This window comes from Trichomonas vaginalis, chromosome II (genome assembly GCF_026262505.1).
Source record: "Trichomonas vaginalis G3 chromosome II, whole genome shotgun sequence".
NCBI lineage: Eukaryota > Parabasalia > Trichomonadida > Trichomonadidae > Trichomonas > Trichomonas vaginalis.
The window spans coordinates 16,119,155-16,135,916 of record NC_067204.1 but is presented as its reverse complement, the minus strand read 5'-3'; the positions used below and the strand labels follow the sequence as shown (position 1 = coordinate 16,135,916).

Below are 16,762 nucleotides of genomic sequence, written 5' to 3'. Positions count from 1 at the left end.
TTCAAAAGGTTTAATGGCGGTGGCAGATGTGAAGTTAAATTCACCAACTCAAACCAACAGTCAAAGTGTTATTGTCAATGTCAAAGACAGAGATGTTGAAGTGGGGAAACCATACGAAGACGAAGATGGTATAACAATTGTTCCTGTAAAAGAACAACCAACATATCCTGAAGTTAACAGAGACTTAAGTTCTGTTGCAGATATTCGAAACGACTACCAACAACTGAAAGACAACTTCAAACTCAGGAGAAGATTTGTCAAGCTTTAAGTATAATGTTAAACTTGGTCGAACACAACCCTGTAAAAGTGAACTCATATGTCATTGCACCTCATGGAGTTTTTGAAAGAACTATTGAAACTTTTGACAGAGGCAGACGATATAAACATCAAAGAAATAGAACCGACATTAGTTGCTGTGGTGTTTCATATAATGTCATTGACAAGATATACGTTATGAAAGGAGGTGAAACGTTGAACTTAAAAATATGTTTCCCAGACGTTTATAAAAATATTTGAGACGACCACATTTCATTAAATTTATTTGCTAAGTAAATGGCAGAAGACATAATGGTTTATACTATTACGACTAAAAACCCTGAGTCATATAATTCTATAAACAAACTTACAAGTCCTCAAGGACGATATTGTAAACTAACCTTAAACACATGACGACTAAAGCCTGTTTTGCTCTTTTGACACCAGAAGACTTTATTGTTGTGAATGGTAAAAAATACTCCTTTGAAGATACTTATTCAGATATACCACCAACAGGTTTTGTTGACTTATTTAATACTTTAAGGACGGGTGTAACATGTGCTGCAACTAGAGCAGGTTTCATTATGTTTGGATGTCCGACTGAGTTTACTATAAACGATATGAGCTATAATACAAAACTTATTTCTGGTTTTTACTACCAACAGTTTCCTATAACAGGAAAAGGTGTCATACAAGGAATGTCTATTCCATTGACATTAAGCACACCAATCTTATATATTGTTTCAAACTTAGGTTCAAAGTGTTATTCGAATGCCGACAGAAACTATTATGACCAAAAGATACTTATGCGTATAAACAATACTTTCTCTGCTGGTTTGCCTATTGTTCATTCGAATGCAGAATTTTCAACCTTAGTGAACTCAAACACTTTGGCAAGTATAACGTTGACATTAGTTGACGCAAACTTTGTTCCTGTAAAACTTTTATGTCCTATGTATTTGTCAATGACGGCAGAAAGTTTCGAATTGGAAGATGCAACCGGTGAAAGTATTGTATTACAAGAACAACTTCAACAACAAATATCTCAAGAACAACAAATGCAACAAATGGAACAACAAAGTCAAGAATAAAAAAATAATATTTTTTTTATTTTTATAAAAATGTACAGAATAGATGTTTCAGATTTTTATGACTTCCAAGCATTCAGAAATATGTGTCCATTTCGAGACTATAACAAAGCAGTCGAGAATTTGAAACGTTTAGTCATTTATGTCGACTCTGCCCCAGAATGTTATGTTATGAAAGAATGGGATGTAGTCTTTAACAAACCTAAAGCGACAATAGTTTCAGAACAAGAATGTAGACAGAAACTTAAGAAAATAAAAGTCGTACAAGTTGGCATGAAGATGTTAGATGCTTGGGATATCTTATTGTCAAAGTTAGAAGATTTTTCAGTTCGAGGTATAAAGTTTTATACACCTTCTCCAAACTTCTATTCTATCTTCGCTGGATATAAATATGAACAAGTAGAATGGAAAGAAAATATTATAGAAGCTTGGTTAGACCATGTCAAAGAAATTATATGCAATGGAAACGAAAAGGTTTATGAGTATATCTTATGTTGGTTTGCAAACATCTTACAACATCCAAGTGCTAAGAATGAAACTGCTCTCATTATAATTGGAAAACAAGGAACAGGTAAGAACACATTCTTTACAGATATCTTATGCAAACTGTTAGAAGGTTATTCGAACCCTAATATGACAAACTTAGAAAACATCTGTGGTAAATTTAACTCTTCAATTGAGAATATGAAACTTATAGTTTGCAATGAACTTCAAAGTATAGATACAACAAAAGTTTTAAACTCAGATGCTTTGAAGAGTCTTATAACAGACAAAGTTGGAGTTGTTGAAAGAAAGTATAAAGACCAAAGAGTTTGTGAGAATGTTGCAAACTTCATTATGGTTTCAAACAATGCTGTTCCGATGAAGTTAGAAAGTTCCGACAGAAGATATGTAGTTGTCAGAACGTCAGATTCTCATATGCAAGATACTGAATATTTTGACGCTTTGTCAGAATGTTTGACATCTGACTTTTACAACCACTTGTTCTCATATTTCATGACATTAGATATTTCAAAGTTCAACTCAAGACAAATTCCACATACCGAAGAGAGACAAACATTGTTAGAAGCAAACAAGAGTGTTTATGAACTGTTCATATATGAAACTGACTTTGTGTCATTAGATGAAAGGTCTTTATATGATGAATATAAACAAATTGTCAAGAGTATGGTTAATGCCAGCGTCTAAACGAACCTTGGCAATGTCAAAACTCTTTTAGACGTACAGAATGGTGTATATACAAAGAAAAATTTTTCTGAGTAAATTTTAAAAAAATATTTTTTATCCGATAGAAAAAAGATGGCAAAATATATTTCAGTAAACAAGTACATGTCAGGACTTAAAAGAAGAACTAGACCCATTCACATATTTGAATGTTTACTTCTACCATTTTGAAAAGTCTTCATTCAGCAAAGTTTGGAACATCGAACCAGTTAAGTTTGCTATTGTGACTAAAAATGGTGCGAAATTTGAAGACTTAGACATAGAAGGTTTGTTAACAGTCAAAGAAGTAGGACAGAAGGTTGTCAAACCTTAAAGAAGGCAAAGCATACAAACTTGTTATACCTTATGAACCAAAGAAGACAGACGACTATGAATATTATGAGTCTAAAGTTGTGTAAAGTAAAGGGGTAAAAAGATTTTAGAGTCTAAGCCGGTGTTTACTCCTAAAGAGGAAGAGAACATTGACATTGACCCTGAAATGTTCTAAAAATAAAATTTTATTTTTACATGTCAAATTTCTTCTTCGGTGGAACTGGCTCTGGTTCTTTCTTCTCTTCTTCTACTTTCTTTTCTCTCTTCTTCTTTTCTGGTGGAGTTATGTCAAATTTCTCCGAACCATATTTATGTAAAAGTTCTTTGTCCTTTAATAGCTCTTCTATTCTGTTTTCTATTTCATCTTCAAGAACAGCGCATGTGTCTTCTTTGCATTCTAAGAACTTTTGTTGGACTTCATCTTTCCAATCGGCGTCATCTCTGTCAACAAGTCTGTCATTGACGAATTTTAAAACTGCTCTGCTTAATGTTTTATGGTTCTTGTCATATTCCCAGAAACAGAACTTTAGAACAAATTCACCTTTCTTGTTTACACTATGTAAGATTTTATGGTCGACAGATGTTTTGCTGTCAAAAAGTTTGTCACGGACATAGATAGCGAAATCGCTAGACATTTTTTAAAAGATAAAAATTTTAATTTTTCTAAAAATATGTTAGAAAAAAAGTTTGCTGACATTGACAAAAAATTTGAGAATGTTTTAAACAAGAACAAGAGGAAGTTGGAAAATGCTCAGATAAAACCCATACATGACAAGTTCTTATTTGCTCAGAATGGTATAACAGGTCTAATTGCACACCTGGGTCGGTAAGACTTACTTATCTTAAAATGGCTGCACAACAACAAGAACTAGATGAGAAGAACACATTTTATGAGTTGGTTGTTATTTGTAGTACTTCGGGTCAATTTGACAAACCGTCAATTCGTTCAAAGATATTATAAAGAAGTCTAATTAGTATGTATAAAGGATACTGAGTTGTTGTTAGATTGGATAAAGAAGTACCAAAGAAGAGTGTTTTGAAATATAATGCCTATAAATGAGTATATAAATTCTAAGTTTTAAAGACCCAATGAGGAAATGCAGAGAATATTAGAGAAGAAACACTTCAGAAACAAACAGAAAGAGATAGAATACATTTCGAAGAAATTGCAATCTTACGATTGGAAAACGTACCCTCACAGATGTCTTCTTATCTTAGATGATTTCGCCTCTCATCCTTTGTTAAAGAATAGAGAACAAGACATGTGTCGAATTCTCAAGAAGCTCAGACACTTTAACATTTCAGTTGTCATTTGTGTACAGACAGCCAAGAGTTTAAGTAAGGATGTTAAAAGAATACTTACTGACATAATACTTTTCCCCGGATTGTCCGAAGACGATTTCATGGAACTTATGAAAGAGTCCATGGCAGGTAAGTTTGACAGACATGAATTATGGGAGAAGTACAAAGTCATACAAGACCCTCATACTTCTTTCAGAATTCATATCTACGCGAACAAAGTTCAAATTGTAAAAAGTCAAGCTTGAAAAATGTAAGTGTTTAGTCTTAGTAAGATGGTAAATTCTTAAAGCAAATACCATTGCTGAGTTTTATGTACGTGAAGAGAAGTACAATGAATTCAATTACGAGTACAAATGCAATGACAACTAAGGCAACTATTTTTGTCTTTTGCCAGCAAGGGTACTTCTTCTCTTCCAATGGTTCGGCAGAACTATACTCACTCATGAGAAATGCCAAAACGGTTTAATAGAAAAGTGTCATTTTTTCATGTCCGAAGACTCGAAGGTGCAACACTTCCAAAATACCGACGAACTCAGAAGAGCAGCATGGCGGTATGTTCTTGACAACTTCTTTGAGTTCTCCAGGTACACGTTGGAAAATGCTGAAGAACTCCGACACAGAGAATTTGGAGAAATTGCACTCCAATACTACCTTGACAAACAAAGGGTAAAATAAGGCTAAAAACTTAACGTTTAAAAAGTGACATTTTTAATGAGCTCCGAGTCACCGAGAAAACTTGGTCAGATGTTGGCAGCTTACTTCCCTGAGGAGGATGGAAGCGTTACATACATAAGGTTCAAAAACAACGAACCTGGAATTGCGTACCAAATTCGCAATTACATGACCATGGAAGAGTACGAAAGGTTTCTACAAGAGAAACCAGCTCTAAACAACTCAGAAAAGAAAGAATAAAAAGTTTAACTCGTAATTGTTTATTTTTTTACTTGTATGGGCAAGCTGCAAGAATGAAGTCGACTATCTCAGTCTTTGTCTTGACCAGTTGGACTGCTCTTGTAAGCACGTCTGTTTTGCGGTCTCCAGCTGGTGTTTGACCTTCGTAATTGCGCATGTTCTTGAGTGCTCCAACTGTAAATGGTTGTAGGATGAAAAGTCTCTCAGACTGCTTGAGGTAGTCTGAGTGTGGTAGAATTTACGAAAAAGTGACACTTAACCTTAAATTTCCAAACACTATTTTTTGATTGTATTTTGTTATTTATATATGTATATATTTATATTGTTGTAAACAGAAATTCATCAAAAGTGACACCTCAGAAAAGCTAAAATATTGAATTTTTGGAACTTTTGATAGAGCACGTTTTTAAATATTAATTAAAGTAAATGTATATTTGGTAAAGATTCTTTTTAATAAAAAAATAAAATTTTGAAGAAGAACACAAAATCTTCTGAAAAATAATATCACATAAACTCATATTATTTTCTAATATATAACTATTTTATATAAAAATCAAATTCAATGATCTTAAAAGCGAAGGATAAACCTCAAAATTTACGAATATAATGAGTGGGAATATAATGCTTATCTATCATAAAACCATATGAAATATCAATTTTTGCTTTACGCCTAATTTTTGACGACAATTAGCAAAAAATGTTAAATGTTAACACTCAGTCCATTTGAATATGAAAAATAAAATTGACTTTGATTAAATGTTTTTATTTATCATGCAATTCTTCTTGCGACCAAAAGATTTGAATAAAAGTTCAAAAAATAAGATAGCTTAAAAAATAATATACGGTAGTGTTTACTAATAGATGAATAGTATATAAATTCTATTAAAATGGATTTGATCCAAAAAAATATAAAACCAAAAATAATTGTTATAATTTAAATGAAGAAGTAATTTAAAACGATTTTATTTATGATCAAATTTTATATATTTTTTTGGATCAAATCCATTTTAATAGAATTTATATACTATTCATCTATTAGTAAACACTACCGTATATTATTTTTTAAGCTATCTTATTTTTTGAACTTTTATTCAAATCTTTGGTCGCAAGAAGAATTGCATGATAAATAAAACATTTAATCAAAGTCAATTTTATTTTTCATATTCAAATGGACTGAGTGTTAACATTTAACATTTTTTGCTAATTGTCGTCAAAAATTAGGCGTAAAGCAAAAATTGATATTTCATATGGTTTTATGATAGATAAGCATTATATTCCCACTCATTATATTCGTAAATTTTGAGGTTTATCCTTCGCTTTTAAGATCATTGAATTTGATTTTTATATAAAATAGTTATATATTAGAAAAAATATGAGTTTATGTGATATTATTTTTCAGAAGATTTCATTCTATATGCCTATGAAAAGTATTCTCAAAACTAACTTTTTCCTAATTATAATTAAATCTAGAATATTGTATTATGCTTAGTATTATTTCATTTTTCTCATTCAATTTAGAATTTACAAATGTCAAAAAATTGAGAGATGTCACTTTTGATGAATTTCTGTTTATTACAATATATGTATATATTTATATATGTATATATTTATATATGTATATATTTATATATGTATATATTTATATATGTATATATTTATATATGTATATATTTATATATGTATATATTTATATATGTATATATTTATATATGTATATATTTATATATGTATATATTTATATATGTATATATTTATATATGTATATATTTATATATGTATATATTTATATATGTATATATTTATATATGTATATATTTATATATGTATATATTTATATATGTATATATTTATATATGTATATATTTATATATGTATATATTTATATATGTATATATTTATTAGAAACTGCTTCATGCTGTGTTGAGTATTGTTGAATTGGAAACTGCTTCATGCTGCATTGAGTATTGTTGAATAATTTGAAGTAGTGGTTTTTGAAATCAGCACCCCTATGAGAGCGCTGGCGACCGAAACACCACTAGTAAGATTGTGTATTAGAAACTGCTTCATGCTGTGTTGAGTAAGCTTCGATGTCTTTGTAGGATAGCTTTCTGAGAGCGAAACAAGATAGTGTTGAAAAAAAATTTTGAAAATCTGAGAGACTGTGCAAGAGCCAACGACCAAAACACTACCAGTAAGATACAGCAGTAGTAGCTGCTTCATGCTGCATTGAGTATTGTTGAATAATTTGAAGTAGTGGTTTTTGAAATCAGCACCCCTATGAGAGCGCTGGCGACCGAAACACCACTAGTAAGATTGTGTATTAGAAACTGCTTCATGCTGTGTTGAGTAAGCTTCGATATCTTTATCAGACCACCTTTAAATTAACCACTCACATTCTCACTGTGGTCCATCTAAAATTTGTAAGCTTTATGACATAAAATTATATTATATGCAGGATCCCACCTATTACTTGATCTTTTTGGAATAAATGTTTTATAATATTTATCGATTGATTGTAATTTTTTGTATAAAAAAGTTTTTTATTTATATTAAAAATATATTCGGTTAATGATATTATCTTATAATTTGTAAATAAATCTAGTAATAAAATAACTTTAATAGTTGGTGTCACTTTTTCGAAAATTCTGGTTTTTTCTCGTAATTGCGCATGTTCTTGAGTGCTCCAACTGTAAATGGTTGTAGGATGAAAAGTCTCTCAGACTGCTTGAGGTAGTCTTCACGGTCACGAACCGAATCTGTGGTACGAGTCGAATTGGTCGACCTTATGGAAGAGACTGAAAGCCTGTCATCTTCCATAGGGGCTGTGGCATAATCTTTGCGTAAACGGTTCAGACCTTCTTCGAACTCTTGGTCTCTCTTCGATTGGGATTGAGATTGGAATTGCTGGGGTGGAGCTTGCTGGAACAACCAAGGATTAGGAAAGTAAGGCATAGGTTGAGGAGGGTAGTTCGGGAAGCCTTGTGGTGGGTAGTAACCTTGAGGTGGAAATTGGTAGTAATTCGGAGGTACTTGTTGGAACTGAGGTTGCTGAGGAGACTGTTGTGGTTCTGCAGCTTTCGGTTCTTCTGGCTTTGGAAGGCATTCAGGAAGAGGAACGTCAGTCATCTGTTTGTGTCCTGTCGGAAGGAAAATTTTTTCCAGTTGTCGGGAAAAACTTTTCCTGTCGTCGGGAAAAACTTTTTCTGTCGGAAGGAAAATTTTTCTGAAGTTCGACCAAAAAGTTCTCAATTTTCGAAAATTTGAATGGTTTACGGACGGACAACTGGAAGAACTCTTCCTGTCGTCGGGAAAAATTTTTCCCTTTGTCCGGAAAATTTTTTCCAGTTGTCGGGAAAATATTTTCCTGTCGGATGGAAGGACTCGGAATGCCAGAAGGATTTGACGAGGCAATTTACCTCATTGAACTTAACGACTGCGTAAAAGACTACTTGCGCAAGGTAATGAAGCCCAAGGTCAAGTTCACCAGTATTTCTGGAAGGGCTGCATTGAATCTCGAGACTTCGACCGGAATTCCAATTCAAATACCAGACGGGACAGCCTACGACGACATAAAGGACGCCAAAAGAGAAGCTCTTGTTAAGTTCCTAAACAAACGTCCTTGGATAAAAATACCAAACAAGGAGAACCCCCTACCCCATATGAAATTGGCAATTCAGTCTCTCTTACACTTCTCAGGACAGCCATTCTACATAACCTGTGAAGGCGACATTCAGCCAGTTCAGTAAACATATACATGGCACGTTTAGAGTAAAAACATTTTTTTCATTTTTTGAATGAAGCAAGTTAAATTCGTCCCACACCAATCTCAATGGACCGATGAAGAGTTTCAAGCCATGGTTGAAGGCGTTGAGAACGACATAGACGGCGAACTTGAAGGAGCTCAAACCACAATTGCAACCAAAATTGCAGAAGTCAAGGAACAGATAGCTCCACTTAAAGCTACCAAAGCTACTCTTGACCTCATGGATAGTTACCGTTTAGAAGTAAAGAGTGGAATAAGACAATTAAAATTGAAACTTCTAAACTACGAAGCTATACTCCAAAAGTTAGCAGAAATGAGAAGACTTTACCAGAGCTACTTACATGTAAGGGACTTACCTTCAAGCAGTCCGACCAAAGATGAATTTTCTGACATTGTCCCAATTTTGTCCGAAAGTCAGCTCAGATGTTTTGAACTGCTCCCAACATATCCAGAATATGAACGTTTGCCTGAACTCTTCCGCAATCTCAAAAAAACGTTTTTTGGTTCTCATGTTCGAAACTTTTATCGGAAGAGACAACAAACGTTCAGAAGAAGAACAAGATATTATTTTAAACTTGTTGTATGACTTAACCGTCATAACAAGCTTTTTGAAGTAAAACCGTCATTCTCAAACCACTTCATTTTTTCGATGTCCGAACAAGCACCGAAGCCAAACTCAATGGAAGATGTCCTTTCAAGGTTGCCAGACAAGCGCCCAATTCAAATTCAAATTGCCCAATTGAAAGCTCATCTGACAAACACCATTAAGACTCTCCAAAGTAGTCTTATGACAGAGATGAAGGGACTTAAAGGTGAGTTCCTCATGAACCAAGCTTCCAATGAAAAAGTCCTGAACGATTTCGCGGAAACCTTGCGCAATTACGAGAGAGAGAACCGAGACCTTGCCAGACTCATCTACCGTTTCTTCGAAGAGATTGACGCCATCTGGAAGGTACTCGGAAAGGACAGAACATGCAACACCGTACTTCGTGAGTACCAAATTGAAGAAGGAATTGTCGAGGAAGAAGAGAAACACGAAGAAGAGGAAGAGGAAGAAGAGAAATACGAAGAAGAGGAAGTTTGGGCAACCCTTGTTGCCGATGACGCTTACGAAATTTCCCAACCCTACCCATACAAAATCCGCAACAGGGAGACCGGCAAGGTTCTTACCCCAGTTCTCAACAACTTGACGGTTAACCTTCGGAATCGCGGTTCAATTTCCATGGGCAAGCTTGTCGCAATTCAATGGGTTCCAAATCCAGACAAGAAGACGAAGGTCAGACACATTGACGGTGACAAGCTCAACAACCGTAAAGAGAACCTCGAGTGGTTCTAAGAGTAAAAAATTTTATTTTAGGGGGAAACCCCAAGTAAATTTAGGTGTTTATTTGGATAAGTAGGTTAAATTAATGGTAATTTGGAAAATTAGCTCCCGACCTTTGAATTGGGCTCTTTCGTTATCCCAGTTGCGTAGGAGGTCGTCCCAGAGGAGTTGGTAGAATTGCCAATTCAAGGACGATTTGTCCTCCCAGGCATTGAGGATGTACTGCTCGTAGAGTTTCATGACCTCTGCCTTGCACCAGACACCCTCTCCCTTGGAACGTAAGGCTTCTTCGAAGTGCTCGAATGCGATTGGCTGCTTGACCATCCGAAATGACACTTTTTGTCCGTTTGGTCAATGTTCGTGTCTTGTGCCATAGTCGACGAAAATACAGACAAACAGGTTATATATGAGTTTGAGACCAAGAATGGTGTAACTTGACATGTCCGATTCAAAGACTCCGAGGGCGACCATGAAATTAAACGGAAATTAGCTAGGAAGGAATATAAAATGGACTGGTTGCCACCACCTCCACCACCTTTACCTGTTCCTCAAGTAAATAAGCCTTTCCCGTTCCCAAGAATAGTTAGTATGACTAAGTCGTGTACTGAGGCACTGCGCGCCTCCGTACACCACTTAACCTTAAATATTTACAAAACCAGTAACGTATATTTTACAACACAAACGACAACACTAACTTAACCTTAAATATTTACAAACCGCCAACCACTAATGACTTCACTAATGTAAAAAATAAACGTTCTCACTTACAAAAGTATTGCAACTCCTCCCATTGCTGTGCTTCACATAACAGCTCATAATCTTCTGACTCACTTTCTTCTTCATATAGGTCAAAGTCACTGTCAAAATAAATGTTAGTAAGTTTTGACAAATGTAATGAAACACGCTTACCGTTTGTATCGTATGCTTGTATAAACTTTCCATTCTTCATTCCTTCATAAACGCTCAAACTAACTTTACCCTTTCTCCCTCGTATCTGATAGAATGTATTTTCACGAGGAACGAAGAACAAATTCTTGAACTCATGACCGTTGTAGTTTGTTATCTCAATAGTTTTCGTCATTTATATAAAAATAAACTTAAAAAATAATGATATCACCACCCTCACACGTATGAAAACATAGCGCAAAAATAAGTTTAGGGTAGAAGGGTAGATCTACCCTCATTTCTACCCTCATTTCTACCCTCAGCCGCTAAGCGGCGAGACCCAAAGGGTCTTGAATTTTCATGATTTCTTCGTAAATGATTTGTCAAACATGAACGTAAATGTTTTGTCATGATTTCTTCATCGTAATGAGTGTAAATGTTTTGTCAAACATGAGCGTTTATGCTTTGTCATGATTTCATCGTAAATGTTTTGTCAAACATGAACGTAAATGTTTTGTCAAAACTTCATCGTACATGTTTTGTCAAGTCTTCTTCATCGTAATGAACGTATATGCTTTGTCAACATGAGTGTATATGTTTTGTCATGATTTCTTCATCGTAAATGTTTTGTCATGATTTCTTCATCGTAATGAGCGTATATGCTTTGTCAAGACTTCTTCGTATATGTTTTGTCATGATTTCATCGAAACTAAACGTATATGTTTTGTCATGATTTCTTCGTAAATGATTTGTCGAAACTTCTTCATCGTAATGAGCGTATATGTTTTGTCAAACATGAACGTATATGTTTTTGTCATGACTTCTTCATCGTAATGAACGTAAATGACCCAAAAATAATGTTTAGGGTAGATGGTTAGATCTAACCTCATTTCTACCCTCATTTCTACCCTCATTGAATTTTCATGATTTCTTCATCGTAAATGTTTTGTCATGACTTCTTCATCGTAATGAACGTAAATGACCCAAAAATAATGTTTAGGGTAGATGGTTAGATCTAACCTCATTTCTACCCTCATTTCTACCCTCAGCCGCTAAGCGGCGAGACCCAAAGGGTCTTGAATTTTCATACGGAATCTCTTCGTATATGTTTTGTCATGACTTCTTCATCGTAATGAGCGTATATGCTTTGTCAAACATGAGCGTAAATGTTTTGTCAAGACTTCTTCATCGTATATGTTTTGTCAAGGTTTCATCGTATATGCTTTGTCATGATTTCTTCATCGTAATGAGCGTATATGCTTTGTCAAACATGAGCGTAAATGTTTTGTCAAGACTTCTTCATCGTATATGTTTTGTCAAGGTTTCATCGTATATGCTTTGTCAAACATGAACATAAATGTTTTGTCAAACATGAGCGTAAATGTTTTGTCAAACATGAACGTATATGTTTTGTCATAGATTTCATCGTATATGTTTTGTCATAGATTTCATCGTACATGTTTTGTCATGATTTCATCGTACATGTTTTGTCATGATTTCATCGTATATGTTTTGTCAAGATTTCATCGTAATGAGTGTAAATGATTTCATATAATTGCTTACCTCGGAAAACCGAGAGAAGAGATTCCATATGAAAATCGCAAGAATTTGGCTCCTGGTTTGAAATATTATTATGTTCATAGATTTCATCGTATATGTTTTGTCAAACATGAGCGTATATGTTTTGTCATAGATTTCATCGTATATGTTTTGTCATAGATTTCATCGTACATGTTTTGTCATGATTTCATCGAAACTAAACGTATATGCTTTGTCATGATTTCATCGTATATGTTTTGTCAAGATTTCATCGTAATGAGTGTAAATGAACCAAAAATAATGTTTACGTTCATGTTTGACAACAACACAGGAGGAAGGCAGTTATGAATTATTTTTGAAGAACTGAAGGTGTCACTACGTCACCATGTGTCACTCGGTTATTTAATTCATGACATTTTGACAACAACACAGGAAATAAATGTTTACGTAAATGTTTTGTCATGATTTCTTCATCGTAATGAACGTATATGCTTTGTCGAACCTTCACTTTTTTGACGAAGTGCAAATCTTCACTTCGTGTCAAAACTTCATCGTAATGAACGTATATGCTTTGTCGAACCTTCACTTTTTTGACACGAAGTGCAAATCTTCACTTCGTGTCAAAACTTCATCGTAATGAACGTATATGCTTTGTCGAACCTTCACTTTTTTGACGAAGTGCAAATCTTCACTTCGTGTCAAACTTCATCGTATATGCTTTGTCATGATTTCATCGTACATGTTTTGTCATGATTTCATCGTACATGTTTTGTCATGATTTCATCGTATATGTTTTGTCAAGATTTCATCGTAATGAGTGTAAATGAACCAAAAATAATGTTTACGTTCATGTTTGACAACAACACAGGAGGAAGGCAGTTATGAATTATTTTTGAAGAACTGAAGGTGTCACTACGTCACCACGTCACCAGGTTAATTAACTTCTCTTAAAATTACTGACAACATGACATTTAGACAACAGTCGGGGAAATAAACTTCATCGTTTATGCTTTGTCAAACATAAACGTATATGTTTTGTCAAGGTTTCATCGTTTATGCTTTGTCAAACATGAGCGTAAATGTTTTGTCATGATGCAAAAATAATGAGTTCATTTACTCACAATATTTTTGTACAAAATGTAAAGTATGGCGGTTTGAAACCGTCGGGAACCTTCACTTTTTTGACGAAGTGCAATTCTTCACTTCGTGTCAAACTTCATCGTAATGAGTGTAAATGAACCAAAAATAATGTTTTCATTAATGGTTTCAGGTTATTCAATAATTAATTATTTTTGAAGAACTGAAGGTGTCACTATGTCACCATGTGTCACTCGGTTAATTAACTTCTCTGAAAAAATGAGACAACATGACATTTTGACAACAACACAGTGAATAAATGTTTACGTAAATGTTTTGTCATGATTTCATCGTAATGAGTGTAAATGAACCAAAAATAATGTTTACGTTCATGTTTGACAACAACACAGCAGGGGAAGGCAGTTATGAATTATTTTTGAAGAACTGAAGGTGTCACTACGTCACCAGGTCACCAGGTAATTTAACTTCTCTGAAAAAATGAGACAACATGACATTTTGACAACAACACAGGAGGAAGGCAGTTATGAATTATTTTTGAAGAACTGAAGGTGTCACTACGTCACCATGTGTCACTCGGTTAATTAACTTCTCTGAAAAAATGAGACAACATGACATTTTGACAAAACACAGCAGGGGAAGGCAGTTTATGAATTATTTTTGAAGAACTGAAGGTGTCACTACGTCACCATGTCACCAGGTCATTTAACTTCTCTGAAAAATGAGACAACATGACATTTTGACAACAACACAGGAAATAAATGTTTACGTAAATGATTTGTCGAAACTTCTTATCGTAAATGTTTGTCATGATTTCTTCGTTTATGCTTTGTCATGACTTCTTCATCGTAATGAGTGTAAATGTTTTGTCAAACATGAGCGTAAATGTTTTGTCATGATTTCTTCATCGTACATGTTTTGTCAAGACTTCTTCGTACATGTTTTGTCGAAACTTCATCGTACCTGTTTTGTCATGATTTCATCGTAAATGATTTGTCGAAACTTTTTCATTCGTAATGAGTGTAAATGTTTGTCAAACATGAACGTAAATGTTTTGTCAAACATGAACGTAAATGTTTTGTCATGACTTCATCGTATATGTTTTGTCATGATTTCTTCGTTTATGTTTTGTCATGACTTCTTCATATCGTAATGAGTGTAAATGTTTTGTCAAACATGAACGTTTATGTTTTGTCATGATTCTTCATCGTAATGAGTGTAAATGTTTTGTCATGACTTCTTCATCGTAATGAGTGTAAATGTTTTGTCAAACATGAGCGTAAATGATTTGTCAAACATGAGCGTATATGTTTTGTCGAAACTTCTTCGTAAATGTTTTGTCGAAACTTCTTCGTACATGTTTTGTCAAGACTTCTTCGTATATGTTTTGTCATGATTTCATCGAAACTAAACGTATATGTTTTGTCAAGACTTCTTCGTATATGTTTTGTCATGATTTCTTCATCGTACATGTTTTGTCAAAACTTCATCGTATATGTTTTGTCATGATTTCTTCATCGTAAATGTTTTGTCAAGACTTCTTCATCGTAATGAGCGTATATGCTTTGTCATGATTTCATCGTATATGTTTTGTCATGATTTCTTCATCGTACATGTTTTGTCATGATTTCTTCATCGTAATGAGTGTAAATGACCAAAAATAATGTTTAGGGTAGATGGTTAGATCTAACCTCATTTCTACCTCATTTCTACCTCAGCCGCTAAGCGGCGAGACCAAAGGGTCTTGAAATTTTCATGACTTCTTTCATCGTAATGAGCGTATAGCTTTGTCATGATTTCATCGTATATGTTTTGTCAAACATGAGCGTAAATGATTTGTCAAAACTTCATCGTATATGCTTTGTCAAGACTTCTTCATCGTAAGGCGTAAATGTTTTGTCATGATTTCTTCATCGTACATGTTTTGTCGAAACTTCATCGTACATGTTTTGTCGAAACTTCATCGTACATGTTTTGTCATGATTTCTTCATCGTAATGAGCGTATATGCTTTGTCAAACATGAGCGTAAATGATCCAAAAATAATGTTTAGGGTAGATGGTTAGATCTAACCTCATTTCTACCCTCATTTCTACCCTCAGCCGCTAAGCGGCGAGACCCAAAGGGTCTTGAATTTTCATACGGAATCTCTTCGTAATGTTTTGTCATGATTTATTCATCGTAATGAGTGTAAATGTTTTGTCAAACATGAACGTTAATGTTTACGTTAATGGTTTCGTCGTCAATGGTTTTGTCAAACTTAAACGTATATTCTTTGTCAACATGAACGTAATGTTTTGTCATGATTTCTTCATCGTAATGAGTGTAAATGTTTTGTCATGACTTCTTCATCGTACATGTTTTGTCAAGACTTCTTCATCGTACATGATTTGTTAAAACTTCATCGTACATGTTTTGTCATGACTTCTTCATCGTAATGAACGTAAATGACCCAAAAATAATGTTTAGGGTAGATGGTTAGATCTAACCTCATTTCTACCCTCATTTCTACCCTCATTTCTACCCTCATGAATTTTCATACGGAATCTCTTCGTAAATGTTTTGTCATGATTTCTTCATCGTACATGTTTTGTCATGACTTCTTCATCGTACATGTTTTGTCATGACTTCTTCATCGTAATGAGCGTATATTCTTTGTCAAACATGAGCGTACATGTTTTGTCATGACTTCTTCATCGTAATGAGCGTATATGTTTTGTCAAACATGAGTGTAAATGTTTTGCATGATTTCTTCATCGTAATGAGTGTAAATGATCCAAAAAATAATGTTTAGGGTAGATGGTTAGATCTAACCTCATTTTACCCTCATTTTCTACCCTCATGAATTTTCATACGGAATCTCTTCGTAAATGTTTTGTCAAGACTTCTTCATCGTAATGAGCGTATATTCTTTGTCAAACATGAGTGTAATGATCCAAAAATAATGTTTAGGGTAGATGGTTAGATCTAACCTCATTTCTACCCTCATTTCTACCCTCAGCCGCTAAGCGGCGAGACCCAAAGGGTCTTGAATTTTCATACGGAATCTCTTCGTAAATGTTTT

At 34.1% G+C, this 16,762-nt stretch overlaps 11 protein-coding genes and 1 pseudogene across 12 annotated transcripts, besides 3 other annotated features; 8 read left to right on the top strand and 4 right to left on the bottom strand.

Annotated features, from left to right (window-relative positions):
- Positions 1-16,762: part of a mobile genetic element that runs on past both edges of the window.
- On the top strand, positions 1,377-2,208 carry TVAGG3_0553800 (uncharacterized protein; the record flags this gene model as incomplete). Its single annotated transcript, XM_051238230.1, has 1 exon — positions 1,377-2,208. A coding segment is annotated over one exon (832 nt), but the record flags the coding sequence as incomplete, so codon positions are not given.
- TVAGG3_0553790 lies at positions 2,643-3,054 on the top strand (annotated as a pseudogene). Its single transcript has one exon. A coding segment is annotated over exon 1 (412 nt).
- TVAGG3_0553780 (uncharacterized protein) lies at positions 3,071-3,514 on the bottom strand (the record flags this gene model as incomplete). The annotated part of the gene is made up of 1 exon (XM_051238229.1): positions 3,071-3,514. One exon carries the CDS (start codon positions 3,512-3,514, stop codon positions 3,071-3,073), a length of 444 nt encoding a protein of 147 aa, XP_051096053.1.
- On the top strand, positions 3,977-4,426 carry TVAGG3_0553770 (protein of unknown function, DUF4106 family; the record flags this gene model as incomplete). The annotated part of the gene is made up of 1 exon (XM_051238228.1): positions 3,977-4,426. One exon carries the CDS (start codon positions 3,977-3,979, stop codon positions 4,424-4,426), a length of 450 nt encoding a protein of 149 aa, XP_051096052.1.
- TVAGG3_0553760 (uncharacterized protein) lies at positions 4,893-5,093 on the top strand (the record flags this gene model as incomplete). Its single annotated transcript, XM_051238227.1, has 1 exon — positions 4,893-5,093. One exon carries the CDS (start codon positions 4,893-4,895, stop codon positions 5,091-5,093), a length of 201 nt encoding a protein of 66 aa, XP_051096051.1.
- Positions 5,417-5,454: a mobile genetic element.
- Positions 6,632-6,668: a mobile genetic element.
- On the bottom strand, positions 7,722-8,219 carry TVAGG3_0553730 (uncharacterized protein; the record flags this gene model as incomplete). The annotated part of the gene is made up of 1 exon (XM_051238226.1): positions 7,722-8,219. One exon carries the CDS (start codon positions 8,217-8,219, stop codon positions 7,722-7,724), a length of 498 nt encoding a protein of 165 aa, XP_051096050.1.
- TVAGG3_0553720 (uncharacterized protein) lies at positions 8,465-8,839 on the top strand (the record flags this gene model as incomplete). Its single annotated transcript, XM_051238225.1, has 1 exon — positions 8,465-8,839. The coding sequence occupies one exon, from the start codon at positions 8,465-8,467 to the stop codon at positions 8,837-8,839; it is 375 nt and encodes a 124-aa protein (XP_051096049.1).
- Positions 8,888-9,221, top strand: TVAGG3_0553710 (uncharacterized protein; the record flags this gene model as incomplete). The annotated part of the gene is made up of 1 exon (XM_051238224.1): positions 8,888-9,221. A coding segment is annotated over one exon (334 nt), but the record flags the coding sequence as incomplete, so codon positions are not given.
- On the top strand, positions 9,506-10,192 carry TVAGG3_0553700 (HNH endonuclease family; the record flags this gene model as incomplete). The annotated part of the gene is made up of 1 exon (XM_051238223.1): positions 9,506-10,192. The coding sequence occupies one exon, from the start codon at positions 9,506-9,508 to the stop codon at positions 10,190-10,192; it is 687 nt and encodes a 228-aa protein (XP_051096047.1).
- TVAGG3_0553690 (uncharacterized protein) lies at positions 10,241-10,504 on the bottom strand (the record flags this gene model as incomplete). Its single annotated transcript, XM_051238222.1, has 1 exon — positions 10,241-10,504. One exon carries the CDS (start codon positions 10,502-10,504, stop codon positions 10,241-10,243), a length of 264 nt encoding a protein of 87 aa, XP_051096046.1.
- TVAGG3_0553680 (galactokinase protein) lies at positions 10,688-10,879 on the top strand (the record flags this gene model as incomplete). Its single annotated transcript, XM_001295094.1, has 1 exon — positions 10,688-10,879. The coding sequence occupies one exon, from the start codon at positions 10,688-10,690 to the stop codon at positions 10,877-10,879; it is 192 nt and encodes a 63-aa protein (XP_001295095.1).
- TVAGG3_0553670 (uncharacterized protein) lies at positions 10,941-11,261 on the bottom strand (the record flags this gene model as incomplete). Its single annotated transcript, XM_001295093.1, has 1 exon — positions 10,941-11,261. The coding sequence occupies one exon, from the start codon at positions 11,259-11,261 to the stop codon at positions 10,941-10,943; it is 321 nt and encodes a 106-aa protein (XP_001295094.1).